This window comes from Monodelphis domestica, chromosome 3, assembly GCF_027887165.1.
Source record: "Monodelphis domestica isolate mMonDom1 chromosome 3, mMonDom1.pri, whole genome shotgun sequence".
In the NCBI taxonomy this organism is placed as follows: Eukaryota; Metazoa; Chordata; class Mammalia; order Didelphimorphia; family Didelphidae; genus Monodelphis; species Monodelphis domestica.
In genome coordinates, this window is record NC_077229.1 from 84,997,570 (window position 1) to 85,021,717 (window position 24,148).

Here is a 24,148-nt window from a genome sequence, read left to right on the forward strand (position 1 = left end):
CTTTATGTTTAAAAACATTATTAAACCCTTTGACCCATGATATTGCTACTAGACCCATATCCCCAAAAGACCAAAGGAACAGGAAAAGGACTCATATGTACCCCAAAATAGCAACTTTTTTTTGTAATGACAAAGAGCTGGAAAAATAACAAAAATCTCATCAACTCAGGGATGAATGACATACAATAGCATACGTACATAATGGAATACATCTATACTCTAAGAAATGGTGAAAGGGTGGTTTCAGAGAAATCTGGGAAGATTTGTATAAACTTTTGCAGAATGAACTGAACTGAACAAGGGGATCAATTTCTATAATAGCAATACTGTATATACAAATAACTTTGGAAGATATGAGAACTGTAATGCAGTGACCAGTCATGATTCCAGGGGTCCAATGATGAAGTATGCTACCTATTCCTTCTGACAGATGAATGAAAGATGTCAAAAGGGAGAGGTTTTGGACCTGATCACTGTGTACATTTGTTTTGAATTTTTGTATTTGTTATAAGGGTTTTCTTTTTCATTTTTTCCTCTGAGGGGGTTTGTGGGAGGGAAAGAAAATAGATGTTTGTTGATTTTTTAATAAAAGACAAAAATTTAGCCACTATCTTAGTTCAGATCTTTTTTACTTGCCTCCTTGACATATTCTCTCCTCATTATGATTCATTCTCCCCAAAGACCAAAATACTTTTCAAAAAATGCAATCATGACCATGTTGCCTATTCAATAAACTCCAGGGCTTCTCTATTATACTTCTAGGATAAAATATAAACTTCTCCATTTGTTATTTAAATGCCCTTAAGACTTAGCTCTTCCCACCTTTCTAGCCTTATTATACATTACAAACATGCTATGGTTCTGCCTACTCTGCCTCCTAACTGTTTCTCCTGCATTATGTTTTACCTTCCATCTCTCTGCCTTTGCCCATGTTGTTTTTCATGCCTGGTATGGATCCTCCCCTCACCCTCTTTTAGAATCCCTAGTATCCTTCAAGACTCAGTTCAGTTATCACCTTCAACATGAAGCCTTTCTTGTTTGCTCTAGATCCACATACCTTCCTTTCTTAAGATTCCCTTTTAATATATCTATGGAGCTGCATCTACATCTCTATATATCTATGATTGTATACATTGTCTCCTCCATACAGTAGTTGCTTCACAAATGCTCATTATAATCAAATGAAATAATATTTGGAAATCACTTAGCACAGTGCTTGACACACAGCAGGTGCTTAATAAATACTCATACTTTTCTCTACCTTAATTAATTAAATGCCGGAAGATCACTTCCCCCATAATTTTTCCTTTTCATTCAATCCCTTCTGACTCCAGATCTACACTACCTTTGATAGACACCTAACTTTTTCCTCTCTTCCCTTCTCTCTATAGTCTTTTCTGGACATTTGATATTTCTAGGGGAAAAAATCCTCTCTCCTGGGGAAAAAAGGGAGAACAGGGGCAACTCCTCACCTGGACTATCCAGTTTAGGTTTGTGAAGATTGAATTTAGCTATATCCTGATTTATAACAATGAAGATCCTTTGTCTAACAAAATCAGGAATGTCTGTAACCATGCTTAAGGACTCAGTGTTTAGGAAGATGGCCTTTGATAGAGAAAATGACAAATCAGAAACAGCTGACAGACCCCTGGGCTGTCCCAAGTCAAGCTTGGGCTACCATTGGTGCAGAGGAGACACAGGAAAGTGAGGTAGAATCATCTAGATTTTTCATGGGGCTTCCTCTTGTCAGTCTGTTTCCCTAGGGATGAGGCTCTGGCTGGCAGCGTGCTAAGCATTCCAACATCTTGGCATAGTGGCAGCTATTTGTCTGGGTTTTGGTGGTGAGTTTGCCCTTGAGCTAATTCAAGTTCCAGCATCTTGGCTAAGCCCTCTAGGAGTTCAGGCTGATTCCTTCCTCCTTTACTCTCCAAAACTTTATCTTCCTAGAGCCTCTAATCTTCCCCCTGGCACAAGTCAGGTGGGAGAAATCTTACACCCTTTCCTTCTCCCTTCTTCTTAATTTCTTTCCACTATATTAATTAAATCACCATAAATTTCCAGCTGACTTGGGTATTTTATTTGGGATATCCCCTGGTGGCCAATAATTAATATAGTTTAGGTCACGTAAAGGGTGAAATAATGGTTGAGACTAAAAAAAAATCTAAATTTAATATTAAATTTAAGTGGTCACCAAGGGAAATCCCAAATAATAAAATACCCATGTCAGCTGCCAAATTTTATGGTGATTTAATTGATATAGTAGAGAAGATTTTAAGAAGAAGGAGGAAGGAAAGGGGATAGTACTGAGCAGGAAGATAGGAGATTTAGAAAGTAAGGTTTTGAGTGTGAAGGAGGAAAGAATCAGCCTGACCTCCAAAGAGGCTTAGCTAAGATGCTCAAACCTGAAATCAGCTCCAGGGCAAAACTCACCACCCAACACTCCAAGAAGTCGGAACACTTAGCACGCTGCCAGCCAGAGTTGTCTCTCCAGGGAAAGAGCGAGAGGCAGCCCATGACGTGCCTTATATGGACGTTTTTACATCAATTTTCTGCCTCTTATCTATACCAATGAGGACTTAGCTTGACTTAGGAGAGCCCAGAGGTCTGTCCTTTTTTTGCACATGTCTGTTGAAGGCCATCTCCTCAGATAATTAAATCTTAAGTTTGATGCAGACCTTTCAAAATCTTGTTAAACTGAGTAGGATGGAGAATGTGGAGTTTCAAAGACCTGATTCTGTTATTCCAAGTATCTCCATTGTTATTGATCAGGAAATAGCTAAATCAGATCTTCTAAAGAATGGTCTGATCAGGGTGGAATAGTTTTAAAGTTCACAATCACAATGCTAAAATTATCCTTTATAATTACAGATGGACCTTGAAGAATTGTGGAAAACAGTTCTATATGTTCTAAAGGGAAACAAAGAAAAGGAGGAAGAAAATAATGATCTCATGAAGGAAATAAAGGAAATAAAGAAAGAACTGAGATGTTTAAAAGATAAGATGGCTAAAATGGAAAGTGGACATGACACTCAACCAATGGCACTTGCCCCTCTCCATCGATCCATTACCTGCCAATTCTGTGAGAAGAAGGACCACAAAATGATAGAGTGTAGAACTTTATTCAAGGTTATCAGAAGGAATCTGCAGTTTAATAACACCTATAGAAGTGATAATTACAAAAATAACTATAATAATGATAATGGAAACAACAACTTTAGGAATGATAACTATAGGACTAGATATTGGGAAAATGATAACTCAAACCAAATGACTCCACAACAATATAACTTAAGTGGTGCTTATCCAAAAAATACTTGGGGTGCTAATGTCCCTTGGGGGGTGTCCTTCAGGGGGGTGCCCAAGGAACTTCCCAAATACTATGAAGGTGTTGGGGGGTGGTTGGGGCACAGGAATTGGAGGATACAACCTTTGATTTTCCAGACCCTGATGTCTTACTACCCATTGTCCCCATCCACTGCCCCCCCATACTATTGAACCCCATGTTACCTTAAAGGTGGGTAATAACTATTATGATTGCATTTTAGACACTGGAGCTTCCAGGACTGTTTTAAAGAGCACACCTGATTTAGATTATTATTCTGTTGGCTCAGAGAATGTAATGGAAGTGTCAGGAATACCCCAAAGGATTAAAAAACTTTCCCCTAGAATGGTGTCCATAGGACCCCTAGAGGTATAATGTTCCTCCCTTTTGATGCCTGACTCCCCTTTAAATTTGATGGGGAGGGACCTTCTATGCAAACTCAGAGCCACAATAACTTGCTCCCCAGAAGGTTTCTTATCTTTGGAAATACCTGAGGAATCTTTAAATTTACTCCCTATAATTCTCTCAGAGTCAGGAGAGGAAGGAGTATCCCACCTTTGTAATACCTACGGATATACCGGAGTCTCTTTGGGCCACATCTTCTCTGATGTAGGCCTGCTTAAATTAGCTATTTCTGTGCAGATGAAAACTAAATCTAGCTCACCTCCTTCCATTCCTCAGTATCCCCTCTCAAAAGAGTCAATAGAGGGTATTACCCCAGTAATAAACTCATTAATTGCACAGGGAATAATAATCTCTTGTAAATCTGAATACAACATGCCCATCCTGGCCATTAAAAAACCAAAAAGGGGGCCCAATGGCAAGCACCTCTATAGATTCATACAGGATCTGAGGGTTGTGAACAAATACGTTATAAAGAGACATTGTAGTTTCCAACATAAATACTATTATTTCCTCTATTCCTAGCATAGCTACATACTTTACAGTAGTGGACTTGTGCTCAGCCTTCTTTTCCATTTCCATACATGAGAACTCCAGGCATATCTTTGCTTTCAGCTGGAAGGGCTCTCAGAATACATGGAGTCATTTGCCCTAGGGTTACGTGGAAAGCCCGAGTTTATTTGTGCAATTTCTTTTAAATTTTATAGTATTTTATTTGATCATTTCCATGCATTATTCATTAAAGACAAAGATCATTTTCTTTTCCTCCCCCCCCACTCCACGTAGCCGACACGTGATTCCACTGGGTATCATATGTGTTCTTGATTCGAACCCATTGCCATGTTGTTAATATTTGCATTAGAGTGTTCTTTTAGAGTCTCTCCTCTGTCATGTCCCCTCAACCACTGTATTCATGCAGTTGCTTTTCCTCGGTGTTTCTACTCTGCTTATGGATAGTGCTTTTTCTCCTAGATCCCTGCAGATTGTTCAGGGACATTACACCGCCACTAATGGAGAAGTCCATTACGTTCGATTATACCACAGTGTGTTTGTCTCTGTATACAATGTTCTCCTGATTCTGCTCCTCTCACTCTGCATCACTTCCTGGAGGTTGTTCCAGTCTCCATGGAATTCCTCCACTTTATTATTCCTTTTTGCACAATAATATTCCATCACCAACATATACCACAATTGGTTCAGCCATTCCCCAATTGATGGGCATCCCCTAGTTTTCCAGTTTTTGGCCACCACAAAGAGCACAGCTATGAATATTTTTGTACAAGTCTTTTTGTCCATTATCTCTTTGTGGTACAGACCCAGCAGTGCTATGGCTGGATCAAAGGGTAGATATTCTTTTATCACCCTTTGTGCATAGTTCCAAATTGCCCTCCAGAAAGGTTGGATCAGTTCACAACTCCACCTGCAATGAATTAATGTCCCTACTTTGCCACATCCCCTCCAGCATTCATTACTTTCCTTTGCTGTTATGTTAGCCAATCTGCTAGGTGTGAGGTGATACCTCAGAGTTGTTTTGATTTGCATCTCTCTGATTATCAGAGATTTAGAACACTTCTTCATGTGCTTATTAATAGTTTTGATTTCTTTATCTGAAAACTGCCTATCCATGACCCTTGCCCATTTATCAATTGGAGAATGGCTTGATTTTTTGTACAATTGATTTAGCTCTTTATAAATTTGAGTAATTAAACCTTTGTCAGAGGTTTCTATGAAGATTTTTTCCCAATTTGTTGTTTTCCTTCTGATTTTAGTTACATTGGTTTTGTTTGTACAAAAGCTTTTTAATTTGATGTAGTCGAAATTATTTATTTTACATTTTGTGATTCTTTCTATGTCTTGCTTGGTTTTAAAGCCTTTCCCCTCCCAAAGGTCTGACAAGTATACTATTCTGTGTTTACCCAATTTACTTATGGTTTCCTTCTTTATGTTTAAGTCATACACCCATTTTGAATTTATCTTGGTGTAGGGTGTCAGGTGTTGATCAATTCCTAATCTCTCCCACACTGTCTTCCAATTTTCCCAGCAGTTTTTATCAAATAGTGGATTTTTGTCCCAAAACCTGGGATCTTTGGGTTTATTGTATACTGTCTTGCTGAGGTTGCTTGCCCCCAGTCTATTCCACTGATCCTCCTTTCTGTCTCTTAGCCAGTACCAAATTGTTTTGATGACTGCTGCTTTGTAATATAGTTTGAGTTCTGGGACTGCAAGGCCCCCCTCACTTGTGTTTTTTTTTCATTATTTCCCTGGATATCCTTGATCTTTTGTTATTTCAAATGAACTTTGTTATGTTTTTTTCTAAATCAGTAAAGACTTTTTTTGGGAGTTCCATGGGTATGGCACTAAATAGATGAATAAGTTTGGGTAGGATGGTCATTTTTATTATATTGGCTTGTCCTATCCATGAGCAATTAATGTTTTTCCAATTGCTCAAGTCTAGTTTTAGTTGTGTGGAGAGTGTTTTGTAGTTGGGTTCATATAGTTCCTGTGTTTCTCTTGGGAGATAGATTCCTAGGTATTTTATTTTGTCTAAGGTGATTTTGAATGGGATTTCTCTTTCTAGTTTTTGCTGCTGAGCTGTGTTGGAGACATATAGAAAAGCTGATGACTTATTTGTGTTTATTTTGTATCCTGCAACTTTGCTAAAGTTGTTGATTATTTCAATTAGCTTTTTGGTTGAATCTCTAGGATTCTTTAAGTAGACCATCATTTTGATGCCTTCAATTTCTTTTTCTTCTCTAATTGCTACTGCTAGTGTTTCTAGTACAATGACAAATAATAGAGGTGATAATGGGCATCCTTGTTTCACTCCTGATCTTATTGGGAATGCATCTAGTTTATCCCCATTGCAGATGATATTAGCTGTTGGTTTTAGATATATACTGTTTATTATTTTTAGGAACGACCCTTCTATTCCTATGCTTTCTAGTGTTTTTAGTAGGAATGTGTATTGTATTTTATCAAAGGCTTTTTCTGCGTCTATTGAGATAATCATGTGGTTCTTGTTGGTTTGCTTGTTGATGTGGTCAATTATGTGGATGGTTTTCCTAATATTGAACCAGCCCTGCATCCCTGGTATAAATCCTACTTGATCATGGTGGATGACCCTTCTGATCACTTGCTGGAGTCTTTTAGCTAGTATCCTATTTAAGATTTTTGCATCTATATTCATTAGGGAGATTGGTCTATAGTTTTCTTTCTCTGTTTTTGACCTGCCTGGTTTTGGAATCAGTACCATGTTTGGAGTTTGGTAGAACTCCCTCTTTACTTATTATGTCAAATAGTTTGTATAGTATTGGGATTAACTGTTCTCTGAATGTTTGATAGAATTCACTGGTGAATCCATCAGGCCCTGGGGATTTTTTCTTAGGAAGTTCTTTGATGGCCTGTTGGATTTCATTTTCTGATATGGGATTATTTCTTCTTCATCAGAGGTGATGTCCCCCTTTTCATCTTTGATGCTGTTAATTTGCTTTTCTTCCTTCCTTTTTTTAATTAGATTGACCAGTACTTTGTCTATTTTGTTTGTTTTTTCAAAGTACCAGCTTCTTGTCTTATTTATTAAATCAATAGTTCTATCACTTTCGATTTTATTAATTTCTCCCTTAATTTTTAAGTTTTATAGTTTGGTTTTCTGCTGGGGGTTTTTAATTTGGTTGCTTTTGAGTTTTTTTATTTGCATTTCCAATTGATTGATCACTGCTCTCCCTTGTTTGTTAATATATGCACTCAGGGATATGAATTTACCTCTGATTACCACTTTGGGTGCATCCCACAAGGCTTGAAAGGATGTCTCGCCATTGTTATTTTCCTTGATGAAATTATTAATTGTTTCTATGATTTCTTCTCTAACTAAAAGATTTTGGAGTATCATATTGTTTAGTTTCCAATTAGTTTTTGATTTGGTTTTCCATGTACCATTACTGATCGTTATTTTTATTGCCTTGTCATCTGAAAAGGCTGCATTTATTATTTCTGCTTTTCTGCATTTGTGTGCCATGTTTCTGTGAACTAATGTATGGTCAATCTTTGTGAATGTGCCGTGTGGTGCTGAGAAGAAAGTGTATTCCTTTTTATCCCTATTTATTTTTCTCCATATGTCTATTAATTCTAATTTTTCTAAGATTTCATTCACTCCTTTTACCTCTTTCTTATTTATTTTTTGATTTGATTTATCTAAATTTGATAATGATTGGTTTAAGTCTCCCACTAATATGGTTTTACTGTCTATTTCTTCCTTCAATTCTTCTAGTTTCTCCACTAGAAATTTGGGTGCTATATTATTTGGTGCATACATGTTGGTTAGTGATATTTCCTCATTATCAATTACCTTCCCTATCCCTTTTGATCAGGTCTATTTTTGCTTTGGCTTTATCAGATATCATGATTGCTACTCCTGCCTTCTTTCTGTCAGTTGAGGCCCAGAAAGTCTTACTCCATCCTTTAATTCTGACCTTGTGGGTGACTACCCGCCTCATGTGTATTTCTTGGAGACAACTTATGGTAGGGTTTTGGATTCTAATCCATTCTTCTATTTGTTTACGTTTTATGGGTGAGTTCATCCCATTCATGTTCAACGTTATGACTGTCACTTGTGGACTCCCTGGCATTTTGCTATCCTTTCCTAATTCTAACCTTTCTTCTTCAGCTCTACCTTTTAGTCAGTCCCCCTTGTATTTCCCTTTCTACCCCCCTCCCTTTTTATTCCCTCCCTTATTTTCACCTGTAGTCTTTTTAAAATTCCCCCCCACCCTCTCCCTCCCTTGTAAGGCTTCCCTCCCCACCAGTCTGTTTTTTACCCTTCTACTCCCTATAGGGCGCAAATCTATTCTCTTCCCCAATGGATTGGATTGTTCTTCCCTCTTTGGGTCAGTTTTAAAGTACATAAGAGTTGAGTATTTCCTATCTCCAACCTCTTTACCCTTCCAGTGTATCGATGTTCTCCCCCCTCCCACCATGAGCTTCTTTGTGACATATAAATTTACCCCCATTTGTTTCTTTTCCCATTTCTTTTAGTCATAACCTCTTTTCTTTTTTAGCTTTAGTCATGTATATATATACATACACATGTATATGTATTTATGCATGCATATATCTATATACCTATTTATGTCTTGTCCTTTCATCCTATACAGTTTGCCACTGTTCCCTCTGAGTGTAGTTCTTCTAGCTGCTTAGGTGATAGCAACAGTTTTTAAGAGTTGCCAATGACCTCTTTTCTTATAGGGATACATATCATTTTAACTTATTGAGTCTCTTAAAAATTTTTTTTTGTTATTATTGTTGTTTTTCCCCTCTTTTTTAATTACCTTTTGATGATTCTCTTGAGTTCTGTGGTTGGACTTCAAATTTTCTATTCAGGTCTGGTCTTTTATTTATGAATGCTTGGAACTCTTCTGTTGTGTTAAATGACCATACTTTCCCCTGTAAGGTTATAGTCAGTTTTGATGGGTATTTTATTCTTGGCTGTAGGCCTAGTTCCCTTGCTTTCTGGAATATCGTGTTCCATGCCTTTCGGTCCTTCAGTGTGGATGCAGACAGATCCTGTGTTATCCTCACTGTGTTTCCATAGTATCTGAATGGCTTCTTCTTGGCAGCTTGCAATACCTGTTCTTTCATCTGATTGTTTTTGAATTTGGCTATAACATTTCTTGGTGTTGTCAATTTGGGATTAAATACAGAGGGTGATCTGTGGATTCTTTCAATCTCCACTTTCCCCTCTTGTTCTAGGATCTCGGGACAGTTTTCCTGGATAATTTCCTCTAGTATTATGTCCAGCCTTTTTCTTTTGTTGTGGTCTTCTGGTAGTCCAATTATTCTTAAATTGTCTCTTCTTGAAAGATTTTCTAAATCTTCTGTTTTGTGAATGAGATGCTTCACATTTTCCTCAATTTTTTCATTCTTTTTGTTTTGTTTTATAGTGTCCTGCCGCCTTGTGAGGTCACTTGATTCTAGTTGTTTTACTCTGGTTCTTAAAGATTGGATTTCATCTCTGGCTTTTTGGTCGTCTTTTTTTCTTCTGCTCTGATTTTCTTTGAAGATCGTCTTTCATCCTCTTTATCTCATCTTTCATCTCCTTTGCCTCATCTTTCATCTCCTTTGCCTCATTTTCCAGCTGGATGATTTTGGCTTTCAGGACACTATTTTATTGTTTTAGTTCAAGTGCCTCTGTTTCCAGATGACTTATCTTAATTTTTAAGTTCTTTTCCCAATTGTCTTCAGCCTCTCTTAGTGTGTTTTGAGTTCTTCCACAGCCTGTATCCATTTCGCTGGGATTTCTGGTTTATCATTTGCTGATCTCTCCCCCTCTGTTCAATTTGGTGAGTAGTAGCTGTCTATTGTAGTTTCTTTCTTCTGTTTCTGTTGTTTGTTCAAATCCACCCCTTCTTTCCTCCCCGTATTTGTCTGTGCTCTTGTTCCTCTCATTTTTTTTGTTTTTGGGGGACTTCTATCAGTCTCCCCTCTTGGAGTTTTAACAGAGGATCTCTTGGTATTATCTCTGGGGGAGGGTTGTTGGGGGTTTGAGTTTTCCTGTCCTCTGGAGGCTTTTGATTGGCTTAAAGTCCAGCAGTCAATGAGGATGGATGGGGAGCCTGGGCTTCCCTGTGTTCTGGAGACTTTTGATGGGATTGAGTTCAGCTTAGTTGGGCTGGGTTTACTCTGAGTTTTAAACTTCCTGGACGGCTGGAGCAGATTTGGAAGATCTCCAAAGCTCTGGCCAGGCTGCCAGGTCTATGCTCCTTCTAGGCTGCCATTTTGACTTCGCCTCTAGGTTTCTGTTTTTTCAGAAGACCCTGCTCTCTAAGGGGGGAGGGGTCATGGCTTGCCTGGGCTCTGAGGGCTCCTGATGGTATTAGGTTCACTTGGTTTGGGCCGAATGATCCCTGATGCAAAAAGCCTCCTCCTCCACAATCTGTGTTGAATGCCTAGAGACTGGCCCGGGTTGTTTTCAAGGTAAGCCCTTCACTGGCCCTGAGGTTTTTGTTCTTTCAGAAGCTCTGAGGGCTCCTGATGGGATTAGGTTCAGGTGGTGTGGGCCAAATGATCGCCGAGCCAAAAAAAGGAAGGAAAAAAAAGCAGCAACCTCCTCTTCCACAGTCTGTGTTGAATGCCTGGAAACTGGCCCGGGTTACTTTCAAGGTAAGCTCTTTGGAGCAACCCCTTTGCCAGCCCTGAGTTTTCTGTCCTTTCAGTAGCTCTGAGGGCTCCTGATGGGATTAGGTTCAGCTGGTTCTTTCAGAAGACCCTGCTCTCTAAGGGGAAAGGGATCATGGCTTGCCTGGGCTCTGAGGGCTCCTGATGGGATTGGGTTCAGCTGGTGCCCTAAAGCTGGGACCTCCCTTGAGACTCAGGGGGCTACAGGCTTCCCCCTTCTCTCTATGTTTCCCTGCCATCTGTGTTGGGCGCCCCAGAGACTGGCTCAGGTTGCTTTCAAGGTGAGTCCTCAGAGCCCTGAGGTTCCCGCTGCTGCCATGGGCTCAGCACTCTGGGTTGGGGGGGGGGATGGGTCCTGGGACCTTCTTTCTGTCTACCCCTTAGATCCGAGTGATCTAGGGTTCTGGCTTTTGGGGTGCGGTACCTTTTGATCCATGTCCAGGAGGAGGTTTCCCCAGGTCTATCCTGTTGTTCAGCTTGAATTTCGGTGGCCTAGGAACACTCTGTTTGCGATTGGTAAGGAAGGGTTTCTGAGGTCTGAACTTTCGCTGCTTCTACGCCACCATCTTGACCTATTTGCGCAAATTTTGAGCCAAGACACAGATAATATAACATTTAAAAATAGCAAATTAATCAAATACATAGATGATCTACTCTTGGCTTCAACAGATGCAGAAGCATGTCAGGATGATAGTAAACACCTTCTTTTGGAATTGTACAAAAGAGGGCACATAATCTCAAAGAATAAGGTTCAGTGGTATCTCCCTAAAGTAGAAAATTTAGGGTTCATTCTGACTGTGGGTGCCCATTCTATTTCTCCAAAATGAATTGAAAATATTCAAAATTTAAGCGCTCCTACCACTAAGAAACAGTTGAGAGCAATTTTAGGAGCAACAGTGTTTTGTAGAAAATTGATTCCTTGCTATGGGGAAATTACTAAACCCCTTATAGCAAGGGATTCGGTCCCTGAACCCCTCAAATTAGAGCCAGAACACTTGTCAGCTCTATCAGATATAAAACAGGCTATCCTGTCTGTCCCTGCTCTAGGCATCCCAGATTACAACAAGCCATTTACTTTGTATGTACATGAGCAAAGAGGAGTAGCCTCAAGTGTTTTAACTCATAATTTGGGGCCTTCTCAGCACCTAATTGCTTATTATTCTTCCCAACTGGACCCAGTAGCATCAGGAGCACCACCATGTCTTAGAGGAGTAGCTGCTACAGCCTTACTAGTGACAAAAATTGTTGATCTAGTATTAGGATGCCCATTACCAATTATGTGCCCACATGAGGTAGAAGCATTATTGCTAAGGCATAGAATATAGGCATTCTCAGATCAGTGAATTACAAGGTATGAAATAACCTTTTTAAATAGAAAAAACATTACCTTGAAACACTGTTCAACCCTTAACCCTGCCACCTTGCTTCCAGATTTACCAACTTCAGGAGAACCATTACACAGTTGTGAAACACTAGTGTCCATGGCAGAAAAGCCTCGAGATAATCTCTTGGATACTCCCTTAGACAATCCAGATCTGATCTTATTTACTGATGGTTCCTCTTTTATGAGGGATGGCATATGATACACTGCAGTTGCTGTAATCTCAGAATTTGCCACTGAGTGGTCAGTTTCACTGCTCTCTAATATTAGCTCTCAAGGGGCAGAACTCATAGCTCTGAAACATGCCTGTATAATTGACAAAGATAAAAGGGCAACAATTTATATGGATTCTAGATATGCTTTTAGCATTTTCATTTGGTCGGGATGCTATGGCTCCAGAGAGGATTTTTTAAACTCAGCTGGAAAATCTATAGCTAATGGAAAAATTATTAATGAAGTTCTTTCTTCTCTCCAGTTGCTGGAAGCCCTAGCTGTAGTTCATTGCTCTGCCCATATAGGTGACACTGTCCTTGTCTCTAGGGGAAATGATTGAGCAGTTGCAGCTGCAAAGCTAGCAGCCACAGAAGGGCCTGAATTAATTTTAACATTAACAACCATTGATGAGTTGAATTTATCACTTTCCTATAATGAAAAGGAAGTGGGAAAATGGAAACAAAAATTCAAAGCAAAACAAATTAATGGAGTATGGGTGTCATCTGAAGGAAAACCCCTGCTCCCTAGAAGTTTCTATCACCAAATTTGCCAATATATTCATAAAAATGGTCTATTCGGTAGCCTGGGCATCATGGTCTCTGTTAAGAGAATATGGATAGCCCCTGGTATAACTACTATAGCCTCTAAAGTGTGCTCAGCCTGCTCTACCTGACAAGCATATAACCAACATGCCTTCTGTGGCAAAGCCTTTGGTGGGCATCCTTTGGCTTACTCACCTTTTGAGCACCTACTGATAGATTTCATAACAATTTAAAAGGCCGGACATTATAAATTTTGTCTAGTCATAGTAGATCAACTGACCACATGGCTGAAAGCATTGCCTGCTACCCAAGCCACAGCCACAGCAGCTTTTGTTGCAAAGTGTTTTTAAAAGAAATTATTCCTCCCTTTGGCCTGCCAGCACATATTGATTCAGATAGAGGAAGTCATTTTACTGATTCTGTCCTAAATCAGATATATTCTTGCTTGGGGATAACTCCAAAATTCCATGTTCCGTATCATCCCCAGAGCTCAGGCCAAGTTAAAGGATGAACAAAGAACTTAAAAATATGATTGGCAAATTATGCACTGAGACATATTTAAAATGGACTGAAATTCTTCCTCTGGTCCTATTTTATCTTAGAAGGAGGCCTAGAGGAGACCTACACATCTCACTATTTGAGATGTTTTTTGGACATCCACCTATACAGGGTAAGCCTTTCTCCCCTGCATATACATCGCTATTAGGGGGAGATACTACAATTGCTTCCTATATACAGGAATTACAGCACAAACTATGTGAACTTCCTGAATCCGGAGCTGCAGTACAAGCTGGACCACTAGACTTTTCTCTTCATGACCTGAACCCAGGAGACAAGGTGTATATTAAGAATTTCCAGCATACTGGAGCAACTAAGTCTTCCTGGGAAGGGCTATTCCAACTATTGTTAACTACTCCAACATCTATAAAGTTTGGAGAGAAGGACTCTTGGATTCATTGCTCACATGTAAAGAGAGCATCTCCTATTGAAATTGATTGACTGTATCCTATACATGCATTGGAGATAATAATCCATTGACAAGTGGAAGCTGTTTTATTTTTAACACATTGAATTCCTGACTTTTTTTCTTTCCTCTTTTCTCTTTTTCCTTATTTTTATTATTGCTTTTCTTTTATTTTGATTAGAATATTTGATTTTTCCCTTTTCTCATTTCTTGTACTTAAAGTACATATAATCAATATTAATTTTATTCCACAATAATATGAGTTTAAAATATATATATATATGTGTGTATATATATATATATATATGTATATATATATATATATATACTTGCTATCCAATTAATACATACCCAAACAGCTTTAGAGTGTGGGAACCTGCCATTTATTGATAATTGTTATGGGACTTTGATTAATGTTTGTATCTGATTCTAGGAAATGGGATCAAAAAGGAGCCATACTTAACCTGAACAGTGCTAAAAGAGCACACATGTCAAAAAAAGAAAGCAATCCAGGTAGGATTGATGAACTTCTAAGTCAATACAAAGAACTTGAACTGAGTGTGAAACTTGAGGTTGCGATGCTTGACATATGTGAAGATGTAGGACTTCCTTGTATCCACACTCTTTGTGAAAATACTTACAGACAAGTACCAAAGTTTGGCTATCATCCTGGCTCCCTCTGTCCCTGAGAATGAAGGTAAAATCATACCAAGGAATGGCACTTCCCTATCAAAATAAAATTCTAGTTCATTTTCTTATTATTTTATGGCAACTTTCTGTAGTCTTGGCTGCAAATGGGTAAGTGAAATATTACTGCATTCTGTCCTACAGACTTGTGGGATAGAAATTACTTTAAATTGGACCTGTACAAGGGCCAATTATGAATTTATTATTGCTTACTCAACATTTTATATACATAGATTTTGGTATTTTTATTCTGATTTAAATTTTTTTCTCCCAAAAGTTTAACTTTCTTCCATTTTTTCCTTATGCCTTTGGGCTTTCATACACCCCATAACTCAAATATTATATCCTGAGCTGAACTGGATGATTTTTTTAAACACCCACTTCAGGGGGGATTGTATTTTAATAAAAATTCAAGATTTTGAAATTTTTGTTTGAGAAAGATCTTCAAAGAAGATGCTTGCTAACTCCTAAATCCAGAGAACTAACTGTTGCAGAAAGATGCCAGAAAACCTACACTATATCAAAAAGATCAAGAATGAACTTTGGGTGTGGTTGATTGAACTGAAGTTTGATTGAACATTTATTTGAATGTATACTCCTATGCCAAATGGGGACTGCTCCATAATTGTTTTTTTTCAATGCTCTTAGCAAACATTGGTTTGTTGTCTGTCCTTCTATTTCCCTCTTTATCTAACAATTGTAACTTGTAATTTCCCCTCTAAAATTGAATATTGTATACATCTGTAGTTTTTTAGGTGCTTTAGGACTACAAGATATTTATGTTAAATAATCAATGGGGAGACTAGTCTCCCAATGATAATCAGGGAGGATTGTGAAGATTGGATTTAGCTATCTCCTGATTTGTAACAATGAAGACACTTTGTCTAACAAAATTGGGAATGCCTGCAACCATGCTTGAGGATTGAGTGTTTAGGAGGATGGCCTTTGATAGAGAAAATGACAAATCAGAAACAACTGACAGACCTCTGGGCTGTCCCAAGTCAAGCTTAGGCTACCATTGGTGCAGAGGAGACACAGGAAAGTGAGGTAGAATCATTTAGGTATTTTTGTGGGGCTTCCTCTCATCTGTCTGTTTCCCCAGAGATGTGGCTCTGGCTGGCAGTATGCTAAGCATTCCAACATCTTGGCATAGTGGCAGCTATTTGTCTGGGTTTTGGTGGTGAGTTTGCCCTTGAGCTAATTCAAGTTCCAGCATCTTGGCTAAGCCCTCTAGGAGTTCAGGCTGATTCCTTCCTCCTTTACTCTCCAAAACTTTATCTTCCTAGAGCCTCTAATCTTCCCCCTGGCACAAGTCAGGTGGGAGAAATCTTACACCCTTTCCTTCTCCCTTCTTCTTAATTTCTTTCCACTATATTAATTAAATCACCATAAATTTCCAGCTGACTTGGGTATTTTATTTGGGATATCCCATGGTGGTCAATAATTAATATAGTTTAGGTCTCAACACTAAAATTATCCTTTACAGGCTCCATTGTACTCCCCTTTCCAGGGGTTGAATAGGGAATAAGGAAAAAAAGATAAGGGGTGATATTAATTCAGGAGCAGTAGGTATGGATACTAAAGGAGGACCAAAACAAGAAACCCACTTGTCAAGAGTCACACAGTGAGTTGGGACAGATCCAAGATTCAAACCCAAATTCTTTGGCATGTCAGTAACCATTTTACTCTTTCTCAGAAATAAAGGCCAGCATCCTCTTTCCTTCATGACATGCTATCTCATGCCAGATGCATATTGATTATAGGCACTATTATTGATACTCTTGGTATCTGATAAATATAGAGGCCGTTTTTGGGACCTCATCAATAAATATTGGCATCTGATGTAATGATGGATAAGCTTATGGATCCAAGGAGGTTAGGTTTGGAACAATTGGTCAGGAACTTAGGATCCACTGGGAACCCCTGCAAATCTGGGTAATTCTTTAAATTTTCACAGAATCACAGAATTACAGAGTTGAATGGGAGCTCAGAGACCAAACTGCAGCTGTCTAGCAACCCAACTCTTTAAAAGGTCCTACTAATGTTCATTCGGTTTCTACATGAATACCTCCAATGAGGATGCCTTGCTGTCCCCTAAGGCAGCCCATTCCATTCTACTTTGGAACAGAGCTAACTTTTTCCTTACATAAGTAAAAATCTGTTTCTTTGTCATGTTTACTTATTGCTTTTAGTTCTTCCCACACTTTGGATTTAAATGAACATAGCTAATAACCCCTTTATTTATGACTTCCTACATTTTTGAAGATAGCTCTCATGTAATTCACTTCCATGCCATTTTTTTCTCTAGATTATACATTCCCCTGTCTTCTTCAATCAGTCCTCAAGTGTGATGATTTCAAGGTACTTCACTGTGCTGGACATCCTCCTCTGATCCTCCATATGCCTTCCTAAGCTGTGGCTCCCAGAAAGGGGCACAATACTTCAGATGAATTGTGACCAGGATCCACAATATTGTCTGTATCGTAACCCTGAATAGTGCACTTCTTGTAGACAAACTTCTATCTAGGCATCAAGTTAGGATCCATATGTCCCTAGTAGTTAGCACTTTCTCTTTTGAGGACAGAACATAGGATGGGGATAGATTACATAAGGGAAGAGAATAAGCATTTAAGTAGCACCTACTATGTGTCAGGCACTGTGCTAAGTGTCTTTTATTTACAAGTATTATCTCACTTGATCCTCACAACTACCCTGCAAAAGGAGGTGCTATAATTATCATATCCATTTTATAGCTGAGGAAACTGAGACTGACAGAGGTTCAATGACTTGCCCAGGGTCATCTATAGCTAATGTCAGAAGCTAGATTTAAACTGACACATAGTAAAAGCTTAAATGCTTATATCCTTTTCTTCCCTCAATTAGTTAAGTGTTGGAAGATCAGTTTCCCCATAGTGTTACCTATTCATTCAGTCATTTCTGTCTTCAGTCCTACATAGTCTTTAAGAGACACAGAGACACAAATCTATACATTGTGCCACCAGCTGCCTCTGGGGAAACATTAGGAACCTCTAGGTAGCCAAAGGTTCTTCCCTATATCTAGAAAGTGACCCATCTGCAATATAGAGTCTTGAATTCCTTATTCAGAGGGGCCTTATAGGAAGAAGAGACTAGGTGGATGCTAAATTAATAGAAAAGGGAAGGGGATTAAGGTTTGATACTTCAAGTTTTAGAAGAATTGAAAGACTGAGATATGAGGATGAGTATATAATGTTTGGGACAGCTTAGGATCATAGAGTGTTTTCTACTTTGGAAAAAGTGATTCTACCTTTATTCTGAGTGACAGGCCTGATAATAAAATGGAGCTCAAGATAAATGTTGGAAACTAGGGGTCAGTGATACAAGTCAGGCCAGCAAAGGGGTCTTATAGGAAACAATATCACCAAAAGAGGGGTATATGAGGTGTTCAGGGAGGAGTAGTATCTCTGGTATGGAGGGCTTATCGTGCCCTCTTAGGGCAGCTCTCCAACCTCTGACCCTCACCTGACACCCAACTCTCACTTGTGGCTCCCAGTAGCTGCTAGCATGTGGCAGTGGCCACACCCCAGTCAACGGCTTCTACAGGCTAGCTAAACCTTGTGAGGGTAGCCATTGGGTCGTGGACCCCTGGTGAACCAGGGCTTTGCTCACCCAGCATGTGAAGACTGTTTCGACCGAACAGACAGAAGAAACCAATAAGAAGTTTCAATGGCTGAGATGGCGATGCAGCAAAGCACTGTGGAGTGCCTAGGGCATGTTGGAGCACAAAGGCAACATGGCCATCCAATGCAGCTGAGGAAGTCTCCAGGTGTAATGATTTTTCATGCCAATGGATCCAGACTTTCAATGCCGAGAGAGTGGGACTGTCTCTGTGCATCGACTTTTCCTCTTAAATCTCCTTCAAGCACAAGTGTTTTTGTGCACACTCATCTACATCACAGATGAAAGCGCACAAAGACAATCATCATCCTTGGTTACCAAGAGACTACTACTATCACCAGAAGATGGGAGAGACTTATAGGTAGCAACAACCTGATTGGTGTTCCCAATTAACTCAAGAGTTCTTCAGGCTGTCACCTCAGCTATCTATTCTCTACTTGGCTAGCCATCAGAATAATCTTAAATTTTATTTTCCCCCAATTACACATAGCAACAATTTCCAACATTTTTCAAATGATATTGAGTCTCAAATTCTCTCCTTCTTGCCCCACAACCTTTCCCCTATTGAGATGGTAAATAGTTGTAAGGAATTAAAATTATTGGTTTGACTAAAATATGTGAAAATTATAAATAGTGTGGTGATCACCGATTTAAAATATTATAGTTAGTTGAAATGACTTTCTATAGTTTTTATTTACAAAATAGGTGGGAAGAGTGAAAGTTGAGAAATACAAAAAGAGGGTAGAGAAGTTATTTAGCCTATCACTAAATATTACTCTGGTGTTCAACTCAGCGTGGCACAATTTGTTAACCCTTGACCAGAATTAATCTCTCTCTAGAAGTCAGGAAAGGAAAGCCAACTGTTCACTCACTCAAGTTCCCTCCAAGAGGCAGTTCAAGCTGAAGATGACATGTTGAGGACAACTCCTGAAGTCAATGTCTAGCCCCAGAAATTCAGGGCCCCTCTTCATAGGGGCCAATCACAGTTTTCAAATTGTCTAGCACTGACCAGAGAGGGCAGTGTCTTGCGGGATCCACTTCTCATCCTCTGGAGGTGTAAATGCTTATCAAAAGGATGCACAATTTCCTGACTGATTGAGTTGTTACCCACTTTAGCAAATGACTTGCAAACACTCTTACTTAGTGTCTGATGAGGTACTAAGTAGGGGTACTAAAAGAAAGTCTAATTCACACTTCATGGACTGGTCAATTACAAAGGAGGGGTACTTAAGTTAGTGTTAACCAAGTGTTAACTCAAAGTAGACAAAGAGAATGAAGAGTTCCCTTTCACACGTCTTGTATAGATTTTACATGTGCAACCATGTAAAATAATTTGCCATATTATTCTTTAGTGGAAGGAAATTCATATAAAAATTAAGAAAGAAAGTGAAAAATGTTTGCATTGGTCTGGATTTAAGACTCTATCAGTTTTTTTTCCTTTGGAAACAGTTGTTATTTTTTGCCATGAGTTCTTTGGGATAGTTTTGGATCATTGTATTTCTGAGAATAGCTGTTATTCATAGTTGTTCAATGTACAGTATTCCTGTCACTATTTTCAGTATTCTCCTGGTTCTGCTTATTTCACTTTCCTTCAGTTCATGTAAGACTTCCCAATTTTTTCCTTACAGCACAATAATATTCCATTATGATCAGATACTATATACTCAGCCATTCTCAAATTCATGTGTATCCTCTCACTTTCCAATTCTATGTCTTCTTCAAAAAGAGCTACTTTAATTATTTTTATACTTATAAGCCTTTCCTGTTTTTAAAAAAATCTCTGGGATACAAATCTAGTAATTGTATTGCTAGGTCAAAGGATATGTACTATTTTATAGCTCTTTGGGCATAGGTCCAAATTGCTCTCCAGAATGGTTGAATCAGTTCACAACTTCCCCAATAGGCCATTAGTGTCTCAGCTTTCCCATGTCCCCTAAAATTTTTGTACTTTTCCTTTTCTGTCATATTAGCCAATATGATAGGTGTCAGGAGGTAGAGTTGTTTTAATTAGAATTTGTCTAATTTCTTCATGTATTTGAGAAATGAGACTTTTATTGGAGAAATTTTGTGAAACCAAAAAAAATATTTCCTTTATAAAAGGAAAGTTTTGAAAATCCATTTTATCCCAAGGCTCAGCTTAACCTTTTGACTGGGCAAGTATACATGCTATGAGATGATGCCAGAGGCCTCATGGCTCCCTGGTATCCCAGAGGATGCTTACCTCTTGCTTTCTGTTACTCCTGGTGTCTGGAAGACTGGCCTCTCCCCTGGACTGAGATCAAGTCTGTCTAACTAGGAATAATTGAAAGTCCTCAATTTTCTTGAATCCCCCCCTCCCAAAGGATTATGCTCATTTTTACTGGCTTGCTTGAAGTCCTAGCTCCTTTGTCCTTTGGAACATCATAACCTATGTCCTCTGATCCTTTAATGGAGAAATTGCCAAATCTTGTGTTATCCTGACTGTGGCTCCATGATATTCAATTGTTTCTTTTTGTTTGTTTGCATGTTTCTCCTTGACCTGGGAGTTCTAGAATTTGGCTATCTAATATTCCTGGGAGTTATCCTTCTGGTATCTCTTTCAGGAGATCATTGGTGGATTCTTTCCATATTTGTTTCCCCTCCTGGTTCTAGAATAACAAGGTAGTTTTCATTGATAATTTCTTGGAAGATAATGTCTAAGCTCCTTTTTTTAAATCACAGATTTTAGCTAGTCCAATAATTCTTAGATTATCTCCCCTTCATTTATTTTCCAGGTCAGTTGTTTTTCCAATGAGATAGTTCACATTTCCCTCTATTTTTTCATTCTTTTGACTTTGATTCTTTCTTGATGTCTTATGGAGTCATTAGCTTCCATTCCTCCAATTCTAATTTTTAGGACATGATTTTCTTGAGTGAGCTTTTATACCTCCTTTATCATTTGGCCAATTCTACTTTGTAAAAAGTTCTTTTTCTTAGTGAATTTTTGTACCTCTTTTTCAATAGGGCCAATTCTACCTTTCAAAAAGTTCTCTTCAGTGCAATTTTGTATATCTTTTTCCATTCGCTCTTTTCAAAACCAAGAGAACATATGCAGCAATGGAAATATTGTTTGAAGAATGACTTGTGTATATTCACCTCCAGAGAAAGAACTAATAGACATAAGTAAGACAGCTTTATAAATACATATATTTTTTTTGTTAAGTTATTCCTTCTTGAATCGGGGAGAGGAGGGAAGCAGAGAGCTAATGATGTTTTAATATAATGAACAATTAAATTTTAAAAAGAAAAGATAAAATGACAGTCCTAGAGCACTTTGCCTGATTTATTCCTTTTCTCCTTCATTTCAAAATGTATGTTATCCTTATCTTTTTAACATTTCAAATCACCACTCCAAACCTCAGGAGAAAGTAACTTCTAGGGGGCAGTTGGGTAACTCAGTGGATTGAGAGCCAGGCCTAGAGAAGGGAGGTCATAGGTTCAAATCTAGCCTCAGACACTTCCCAGTTGTGTGACTGTGGGCAAGTTTCTTCACCCCCATTGCATAGCCCTTACCACTCTTCTGCCTTGGAGCCAATACACAGTATTGATTCCAAGATACAAGGTAAGGGTTTAAAAAAAAAAAAGAAGGTAACTTCTATGTGAGTATTTTGTAGGATGAGAACCCAGTATTTCTTGTGACTTGAGAGAGGTTTCAAAGGATGCAGACATGGCTATCTGAGGTCTTTCAGATAACCTGAACCTTTCAGATAACCTGAACCTAACTGGTCTGTGCTATATTGAAGCAATTCATCTAGAATATTTCTTCTCTGGGTGAAAGTCAAATCATCACAGAGGTCTATTGATAAGTACATGACCCTTAAATCTGATGACCTCTGGCAAACCCTCCATTCTAGAGAATCAAGAGATTCCTCCTCTTTCTCTCTAATACCATTTTATCACCAATGAACTGGGGCAGAGTACAACTAATGTCAGTGTTCACTATCACTGTTTCAATTAATTCAGAGTGAGTAGGCATTTCCTCTAAGGTTGACTTTTCATCATGATGAGACACTTTTCTCCAGAGGGCCTGAAGTTTTTCAATTGCTCAGTAGTGTTCAATGCATATCAACAGAGTCACTAGGAATATTCATTGTTGAGCTATATTGTTGGAAATGTTGTGAAACTATACGTGGATTATTATAAATAACTCCCTTGCACTGTGGAGCTGTTTGTATTATGGGAATTCATTGGCAGAGTTTGACAACCATTGCTGTCCATACTCACATTCACTGCCTCATAGTGACCAATGAACTGTTTGTCTGACTTTCTTATCTTTCTCTTATCTTCTCCAGAAGTAAAGAAATTATATGGGAGAGCCTAGTCTCTGAACCACACAACTGATGCCAAATTAGCCTTTTTTCTGCAGCTCTAAGCTTCATGCCTTTGTATTGCCTGTCCCATATACTTAGAACCAATTCCTTTTTCATCTCGGTGAAGATTCTCTCTTTCTTTAAGAAATAGTTCAATAGGGGGCAGCTTGGTGACTCAGTACATTGAGAGTCAGGCCTAGAGACAGGAGGTCCTGGGTTCAAATCTGGTCTCAGACACTTCCCAGCTGTGTGATCCTGGGCAAGTTACTTGACCCCCATTGCCTAGCCGTTACCACTCTTCTGCCTTGGAGCCAATACACAGTATTGACTCTAAGATGGAAGGTAAAGGTTTTTAAAAAAAAGAAATAGTTAAATATCAATTTACATACATAAATCTTTTCCTATTCTGTCCAATAGCTAATTCCCTCCTTTCCAAACTACATTGTATTTAACAATTTTGTTTATATTTGCAAACTTGGTTTTGTAACTAGGGAATTTGAAAAATTGATTGACAACCCTCAAACTCAGATTCTACAAATCTGGCTGGGTCAGGATTCTAAGACAGTTAGGTAGCTGGGAAACTGTCTCTCTGAAGCTGGGATTCAGACAGAGAGGCTGTGTGTCAGAGTTTCCCTGAAGAAATGACCTTTGAAGCTGCCTGACTTGACTTATCCTCAAAAAAAAAAAAAAAAGGTTGAGTCAGAGTTCCCCATTCACTCTGGTGGACAGATGTGATTTGGGTGTGAACTTCCTCTCTTCCTGGATCTTGTAAGGACCCTACATCTGGATTCTTCAGACTTTGGAGCTTTTGAGAATCTGGGCCCCTTTTGGACTTTATCTTTTATTTACCCTTTAGGTAGATCGGTTAAACTTAGATTAGAAACTCTTAGTGAATTAAATATCTGGGTTGGTTATAGTAAATTGGGCCCTCAAACCCTGTCATTTCCTTACCCTTTTAGTTAATAAAACTGTTTTATAAAATTGTGCGATTCCTTCCTTAAACCCTTCCCTTCACCCAAGACCCCATATAACAGTTTGGCTGAGCCAGCTAGGTAAAAACTTAGGAGACTTTTAACTTTAGATAGGAATATCAGAAACCAAACAGGCAGTTAGGAGGTTATCTGGAAGAATCCATTGGAACTCCAAGCACTTGGTACCTTCCAGGGTGTGAGCAATGGAATTCTGAGACACTAACTGAACTCTGAGGGGTATTTAAACTTTAAAGACCAAAAAGAGTACATGTGCTAGGCAGCCATTTTGGATTTTTTTGGTTGAAAATTTTTATTGATTTTTTTCTTGTTCTGTTATTATGTGTTGACTAATACAAATCAAAGTGGAGTTTAATACAACAAATTCTGTATCGTATATTGGTTTAATACTTAATTAAACATGTCATGGGACATGATAAATAATTTATTCTATATGTTGTGGGATTGTGTTTTACACATCCCTTACATAATTTTTATTTGTTTCCTCATGGAT

The 24,148-nt window shown here is 38.6% G+C and overlaps 2 protein-coding genes across 3 annotated transcripts in view; both read left to right on the forward strand.

Moving 5' to 3' along the window:
• LOC103101170 (uncharacterized) overlaps positions 1-21,617 on the forward strand; it is a 32,238-nt gene extending 10,621 nt beyond the window's left edge. The window contains exons 3-6 of one of the 2 annotated variants that reach the window (XM_056822362.1): positions 2,869-10,879; positions 13,633-13,700; positions 14,428-14,507; positions 16,990-21,617. In XM_056822362.1, the coding sequence (XP_056678340.1) occupies positions 7,775-8,755 (981 nt within the window). In that variant the 5' untranslated portion in view covers positions 2,869-7,774 and the 3' untranslated portion in view covers positions 8,756-10,879; positions 13,633-13,700; positions 14,428-14,507; positions 16,990-21,617. Of the gene's footprint in view, positions 1-2,868; positions 13,701-14,427; positions 14,508-16,989 lie in introns of both variants that reach the window. The other variant, XM_056822361.1, reaches the window with a different exon arrangement.
• The window catches only part of LOC100013358 (olfactory receptor 7D4), a 298,110-nt gene that overhangs the window by 151,239 nt on the left and 122,723 nt on the right, over positions 1-24,148 (forward strand). The gene's annotated exons all lie outside the window — the stretch shown is intronic.